We start from the raw sequence: 7928 nt of genomic DNA, 5'->3' as shown, positions 1-7928 counted from the left end.
AAGTGATTGACTGACAGAATGTTTATCATAATGTTAGCAACATTTTATCTGTTGACCACTTTTTGATACCTCTCAAGGAAATTAGATGCATGAGCTTGAGTTGACAGTTTAAGTGGCGTTCGTTAATAGTGTTTACAGTGCTTTTGGCTGCAGTCAAATTATTCAATATGCAGCATCAATGAACAGACCGAACAAGTTATCAATAGTGTTTCTTTTTCACTAAGTCGATTTTGCATTGATTACAATGTACAGAAACCATGAGCAGATATCCGTTTTGGAACTTTCGACTTTCTCTTTTCTCGAAAAATTCATTTAACATTCCATACAAAATGTTTACAAAGTTTTTGAATATCACGCAAAAGACCATTGGTCATCCCGCTCGAAAAAAAAACGTTTTATGTTTCTTTTTTTCATGGTCAGTGAAGCAAAAAAAGTTCTCAAGGACCACACTGAAAGAAGATGGATTAGAATTTTTTCAATGTTGCATTTTGTTCCAATGCAAAAAAGAAGATACGTCCATAAAACGAGCAAACTCACGCGATGGACCAATAATTTGAAACAAATTTAATCCGTCCGAAGAGAAATGTTTAGAACCGGGCTCAACAAAAAAGTTGTGAAAATACTTATGTTAGAAGGAAAAAAAAAGTTGGGGCATTCCAAGCTACCGTACCACAGAATTTTTTCTTGTAGGACTGAAAAAAGGCAAAAAATGGTGGTATTTGTTATTGGAAGAGTTTGTGTCAAATTCCAAATAAATTCGGACAGTGCTAATACACAAAAAAAGGATAAGAAAGAAAATTACGGGTATATTGAAAAAACCTCAAGGAAATTAATTGAAAAAAAATTAGATGAGAAAAGTAGTCACTGATTATCACTAACATTTAGCTGGAGCACTATGATACAAATCTGAAATTTCTCGAAAAGATAAAAAATTTCCAAAAATGATGAAAAAGGATTTTTTGTTTCCAATCTACTGCGAATATTTACAAAAAATTNATCCAGAAGCTGTTCAACCAGACACTACATTCAAGTCTACATATCATCGTTATAGCTTTATTTCAGATAAATTAAAAGAATGAACTTCAGCTCTGTAGTTCATAGCGTTTTTGAGCCCCCGAGTTTCCAAAAAATACATCATAATTTTTGGTCTAATAGTCATGCATTTCGAAATAATGTTTTTCTAAAAACTTTTTATACCGACAATGGCCGGAATGAAGATGTACTTCATACAAGTTCATTGTTTTGGTTTGGTTGTTTGACCTAACTATCAATTAATATACTCCTACAGGATTTCACAAATTGCTAGCTTTAGTTTTTTTTTCAAAAGCATGAGGATTACTGAGTAACAAGCGGTAATGATAAACTTTTCTAGACAACAAATCGGTGAGTGATGTGATTCGAATTTTCTAGTTCATCTACTCTCTGAAGGCTATCTTCTAACATGTTGTTACCATGGTAACACTGCCTGCTACCCTTCTTTCTTTCTAATGAGCCTGGCATCAGATATATCTCTATTTTTGAGTTTAACTCGTGCTCTCCCCTCTTTCTCCCTCTCGCGAACTTTTCAAGTTGTCAACTTAATTTAATCAACTTCGAGATATAAGAAAATGTTCGTTTGTTATGTTTCTGTTGTGTGAAGCTTTAGAAATGTTGTTGTCCCTTTTAAGATGTTTTGAACTGACTAAAATCCCTATTCTCATTTCAGAACAATGCGGAGACCATTCTTTCTCTTCATTCTATTCAATCTTTCCCTCCCGGCTGCAGTTTCTGGTGAATTTCTGGAAAGGTCCGATGCTTATGGAAGAATCTGGGAGAGCAGGACACCTCCTGACGGAATGAAACAAGACGTGTCTCATAATCACCTCGTTTTTGTTTTTCTGGCATTTCTTGTCCTTAGGTATATCTATCATACCAATGTAATCACCAAAATCTTGATTTCAGCGCCGTGATCTTGTTTTCTCGCTACTGCCGCATTGTATGTCTCCGTCCACGTGTAAAAAATGCTTCTCGCCGTATCCGGGGAGCTTATCGAGCCAGGGGTCACCACACTGTTCACTACATGAGAGGCCTCGACATTGATGACTCAGAGTTTTGTACAGAATCTATGATAGAAATGCCTACCAGGCTTGGTCGGAAACGGAAAATCGAGTTCTCGATTTTTCCGATTTTCCGATTTTTTCGAAAAATTTTTTCCGTCGGAAAATTTTCCGAATTTTTTTTTCGGAAAATTTTCCGAAAAATGTTCGGAAAATTTTTTCTCGAAATAATCATGCTGAGTTCAAAGTGAAGAGGAAATCTCTACTTTGTATAGTTGAAACTGGTGCAACAGTAACCCAAGCGCGGCAAGACCCGCAATCGGTGTCGATTTACGGGGTCGATTTAAGGTGAATTTTTTTAAAATTAATTTTTTTTGAATGAAAACATACTTTAATCAGGGTTTTCATTACTTCTTCAACATTTTTTTCGGTTTATACTGTTCTTAATAGACTTCTTTTATTGTTCAGTGATTTTTTACCTTCTCTCACTGAAAACACTTGGTTTTTTTCAGACTTTAGGTCATCAAAAGTTTTTCTTAAAATTGTTGGTTTTGCAGTGAGTAACTTTGTCTGAATTTAACGAAATTTTCAGACTAAACATGGGAAAATACTCAGCGGTATTGACAAATCTGGCGGATGGAAGGAAAAAGTGTAATATTTGCAACCGATTCTTCAACGAGCAAAAAGACTCCGGCACAAATTTGTATCGCTATCATTTTAAGAAGAAACACCCAGCAGAATGGAAGAAGGTAAGCCTGTTTCACGAAAATTCTCTAGAAATTGTTGCTTATAGGTATCTGGTGAAGACACCAGTGATGTAGAAGACGACGGTCCGCCAGTGAAGAAGCCAGCACTTCAGCAGAAAAGCATCCCTGAAATGTTCTCCGATTTCACTCCCGATGGTCAGAAAACCGCATCTATCGAACGAGCTGTTATGCAACTGATAGCCGCCGCACTTTTGTTACTTTTTGTTACTTGTGCTTGTTCATCTATTGTTTTCCATTTCATTTTTGTGCTTTTTGTTGTTTTTGTCAAATAAACTGGTAATTTTTGACTAATTGAAATTCGAGAAAATTCGAGAACTCGATTTTCCGAAAAAAAAAGTCGAGAAAAAATTCGAGAACTCGATTTTCCGAAAAAAAAAGTCGAGAAAAAATTCGAGAACTCGATTTTCCGGAAAAAAAGTCGAGAAAAAATTCGAGAACTCGATTTTCCGAAAAAAAAAGTCGAGAAAAAAGTCGAGAACACGATTTTCCGAATTTGTTTTTCCGAACAAGCCTGATGCCTACCCAAACCGAAAAGGCCAAAAAATGATTTAGTTTATTCTTTCTTTCTTTCTGTTTCTGTTTCTCCATAAAAAATTTAATGTTATCCTTGTTTATTATTGTAACAAACTTTTCTTGCTTCATCGTCTCTATTTCTATGATGCATTTTTCAAAAGTATGGCGCAAGAGCTTTTTCCGATTTTTCGAATTTCTCCTACCGATTCCTACTACAAAATACTTCTTCTCCTTCATTTTCCATTTTGCGTATCCTTGGAAACGCAAAATATTTTTGAGACACTTTTATGAGATGGCGCCGAACTAGAAGAGGGAGCTGTGTGAAAAAGGAAAATTAGCAAGTGAACAAAAATAATTGGCAGGATTAGAGATTTTTCAAGATTTGTGACAATCTGGAGGTAGTTAAATGTAGGATTAGTAGAAGTACACATGGTCTTACAGTAGGTAACCTTGTGTTTTTCAGTTTAAAAATTTCTCAAGAAAAGTTAACGGCAAAGAAAAAATATTTGAAGCTGGGAGCACATATTGAGGTTTGAAACAGAAAATCTCGGATAATTTTCACAACTTCACCTCTCTATATAGAAATTTTGGCACTCTTCTAGAAGAACAAAAAAAAAATCTCCGAACGAAAAATAAAATCACGTAACGAATTTTTTTCATCTATTTGAATGTCTCTTATGTGGTTTTGTGAAACATACTGTTTTATATGTTTCAAACATTCCAATTCTCATTTATCATCAACATTTTTGATGAAGAAAGCATTATTATCTGAATGTAACTTTATTGTGTTGCCCTCATTATCAACATTGAAATATAAGGGATAGAAGGGATAAAAAAAATACTGACTATATTTTGAGAAGTAAAAAAAACCGAAAGTCAGGTGTTGTTTCCGTTAAAAAATCTTCTCATTGCAAAGTGCCACTTTCACTGATGAAAATTGACTTTCACTGATGGAAATTGTGTCTAAATGATAAAAAAAGAACATATAGCGATTGATTTTATAAAGTTGGCTTTTTGCCTTTTTTGACGTGAAGATTTCCTGTGGGGGGGGGGGGGGGAAGTTTTTTTGTTGGTACTTTTAGAAGTGTTTTGAGCAACCAAACTTGTTTCTGAAGTAGAAGAAGCTGTTCGAGCACGCTGAACTGAACCGCGAACTGTCCCTCTTCTGCGAGCTCTGGCACGTAGTGTTCCTCTTCCTCGACCTCTCACAGCTGATGATGTCGGGGCTGAACCATGGCTTGTTTCAGGATCCGGACCGAGAATTGGCGATGCTTTTCCTGAATCTTGTTGAACGTTGAGTCCTGCAGCATTTGTTCCACGAGCAGTGGAAGGCCCTCTGTCACGATGCGATCCACGGCGTCCCCCGCGAGACAATCCACGGCGTCCACCACGTGACGATCCAAGGACTCTATATGTTTTTATCCCTGCTCTCCCTCATATTTCAGTGTTGATAATGAGGGCTAATTGGAATGTTTAAAACATATAAAACTGTATAAGTTTCACAAAACCACATAAGAGACAATCAAATAGATGAAAAAAATTTGTTCCGTGATTTTATTTTTCGTCCCGTGATTTTTTTCGTTCCATGATTCTAGAAGAGTGCCGAAAATTTTGCATCTCATTTTCGAGAAGAAAGATAAGGTTTATTATGCAAAAGGAGAAACAGGTTTTATTTATGAAACTAGAACGAGAAACATTCAAAAAATGAGAGCCCACAGAGAGCCTCGCTCGTCGAAATGTGTCTCTCAAGTAAAATGAACAAAGGTAAAAGAGCTTTTTCGTCAATCAAAAAAGCTTTTCCATCTGGAATCCACGTTTCCATGACCACCATTTCAAAAAATCATAGATGTCAGCTCGGATAGAAAAGGAGAAAAAGAGAGGAATTTAATCACAGATGACGCAAGCTCAAAAATGAATGGGGGTGTAACTAGGATTCGAATTCGTTAATTTCCAGTTGCGATATTTTGAAACAAAGAAAAAAACATTTGGAAAAACCAGTGTACTTCATACGGGTATTACCATTTGAGCTGGACGTGTGTGACCGGCGATGGCGGAACTGAATGAAATAAAGATTTGAAGTTTAACAACCTAATACGAAAAAACTTATGTGCTTGCATTTTCTTTGAACTTCTGAAAACTTAAAATTTTATAATTCCAAATAGTGGTCTTTTTTTTTAATTGAAAACACCTTTCGGATTACGGTAAATTTCAAAGTCAAAACTTGGAAGTCGAAGTTTAAATATCGCAAATCGGAAAATTGAAGTTTGACGTCGAAACTCGGAATACGGTTTTTCAGAAACTCTACCATACACCCCTTTATAATTTTTTTTGTTTTCAAGAATAGTGACGAGATTGAATTACACCACCATTAAAAAAGTGAAATCTAATTTCTCAGGCATTTTCAAGACTAAAATTGCCTGGCATGAGTCGATATGTTTGTCGCGTGTTTAGGTTATTCAGTGACCAGTGTTTTCCAATAGTAGTGTATCTCAAGCGATCTTCTAATATTCTTTAGGACTGCCCTGGTAATGACGACGATGTTCTACCAAATGATGTTCATTGAACTTTTCTATGGTGATTTCTCCTAGAAATTGTTTACTTTCTCGTGACTGTCCACTCATTTTCTTCAACACCAGCCCGTTCGCCACGCCTCTGGCTCTTCAAACAGCTGACTGGTGCGTTTTCGACGCGATTCAACCTTTTTTTAAACTTTTCGTCACTGAGCTCCATACTTTTTTTTGAAGAGTCACTTCAATATAAATTTTATTTGCAAGCTTTCAAAAATTGTGCGTATAGACAGACAAAGAGACGCAACTTTGTTTTTTCATTATAAGAATGATAAATCAATCTCTATTATGTTTCATTGATCTAGATCACCTCCAGCACTTTCGAATTTCCTAATTATTCTATGATATGATATTTAACTAATCACGCGATTCTGTTTGTCTTCTCCAATCCAGCTCGCCTTTTACTTCGCTAGTCGTACGGAAAAAAGTCTGTGCTGGCTGGTGGTGCCAGTCTGTCAGAGCGCATAACACCCCGACGGCGGGATTCAGGGCGACGCCGACAGCGAGAGACACACCGAGGGTCGAAAAGGAGGCGGAGCTCTTTTTCTGCAGTTGCTAGGCTCCAATCAACGGCTATTGGTTCCTAATGGCTCCGAGAGGCTTTTTACTGTTTTATGGTGCTCACATTATTTGATTTCAAAGCAACTGTGCTTTCGAGCCCTTAGTTCAAATTCCGAAGAATTGGGTTGTCTATGTCGGTCTGCTCCATCGTTTCCAATTTTTACTCTCATTTTTACTTCCGTTTAGAAATGTAGGTTCTCAATCATTCCTAAATCACCTCTTTCAACTACTCACTTTTATGCTTGTCCATTATCGGTAACTCATAATAAAATTTCTATTATGATCATATCCATGATCAATGACGCTCATGGATCTTTTGAAACTAGGAAGAAAAATTATCACATCACTGTCATCATGCACTTTTAATTTTCACTCTCCTGTAACTTCAAAAATGCATCACACTTCGGCTCTAGTATGAAATTCTGGTCCTTAAAAAAAAATTCTGGTCCTTAGAAAAAATTCTGGTCCTTAAAAAAAATTCTGGTCCTTAAAAAAAATTCTGGTCCTTAAAAAAAATTCTGGTCCTTAAAAAATTCTGGTCCTTAAAAAAAAATTCTGGTCCTTAAAAAAAAATTCTGGTCCTTAAAAAAAAATTCTGGTCCTTAAAAAAAATTCTGGTCCTTAAAAAATTCTGGTCCTTAAAAAAAATTCTGGTCCTTAAAAAAAATTCTGGTCCTTAAAAAAAATTCTGGTCCTTAAAGAAAGATGTGGGTATTTGAATAGCTTTCATGTTTTTGTTTGAAAATTTGGTTAGATTGAAACGTTTATTTATTCCAATCATGTTTTCAATAGTTTTGATGTTTTAAAAATAATTTTTTTTGTAATTTTGATTTTTATTCAGAAGAAGGTATAAGACTAAAAGGTGTGGCATATAAGAATTAGAGAGGATAAATAGTTCAGAACACAAAAAAAAGAATATCGGTTGCAACAAGATGATCTTATCCGCGTCCTTTGAACTTCCTTCGGCCGGTGAAAGTGGATTTTAGAGTAGTGGTTGTGAATCTTGGAGTAATGGTAGTCGATCTTGGAGTGGTGGTAGTGGGCCGCCCGCGTCTTCTTCTATCATTCCGAGTCTTCTGAGTGGTGATGGTTGTTTGTCTCGTTTCAGGGGCAGACGTCGTCCGTTTCGTACGAGGTTCTGTCGTGGTTCGTCTCGACTGATGGGAAGTTGTTCGTCTTGTTCTCATGGTGGTCGTGGTCCTCATGGTTGCTGTGGTTGTGATGGTGGTTGTAGGATCAGCTTTTCGACTTTGTGTCTTCTTCCGAGGTTTTCGAGTTTTGGTCGTCGTTTGCCTTGGTGTAGTTGACGAAATTGGTCTGTTGGTTTTGATAATCATTTCTGGCTTAGAAGAGGTGGTGGTTCTCATTGTAGAAGCGGTAGAAGAACTTCGACGTTCGTTTCTATTTCGATTCAAACGAGCAGCCATTGTGGTTTGTCTTGTTGAAAATGTAAAGGCGCGATTGTTTCTTTCATTTCGTTGTTT

The 7928-nt window shown here is 36.4% G+C and overlaps 2 protein-coding genes across 2 annotated transcripts; one reads left to right on the top strand and one right to left on the bottom strand.

Moving 5' to 3' along the window:
• Positions 1-1709: 1709 nt before the first annotated feature.
• On the top strand, positions 1710-3075 carry CBG14416 (the record flags this gene model as incomplete). Its single annotated transcript, XM_045239589.1, has 4 exons — positions 1710-1897; positions 1942-2124; positions 2629-2785; positions 2830-3075. 4 exons carry the CDS (start codon positions 1710-1712, stop codon positions 3073-3075), a joined length of 774 nt encoding a protein of 257 aa, XP_045095417.1.
• A 4307-nt stretch (positions 3076-7382) lies between these two features.
• On the bottom strand, positions 7383-7871 carry CBG14414 (the record flags this gene model as incomplete). The annotated part of the gene is made up of 1 exon (XM_002644470.1): positions 7383-7871. One exon carries the CDS (start codon positions 7869-7871, stop codon positions 7383-7385), a length of 489 nt encoding a protein of 162 aa, XP_002644516.1.
• Positions 7872-7928: the final 57 nt, after the last annotated feature.

Source organism: Caenorhabditis briggsae (assembly GCF_000004555.2).
Source record: "Caenorhabditis briggsae complete genome, chrX, whole genome shotgun sequence".
Lineage (NCBI taxonomy): Eukaryota > Metazoa > Nematoda > Chromadorea > Rhabditida > Rhabditidae > Caenorhabditis > Caenorhabditis briggsae.
The sequence above is the reverse complement of the archived record's forward strand: the minus strand, read 5'-3'. Positions and strand labels throughout refer to the sequence as shown.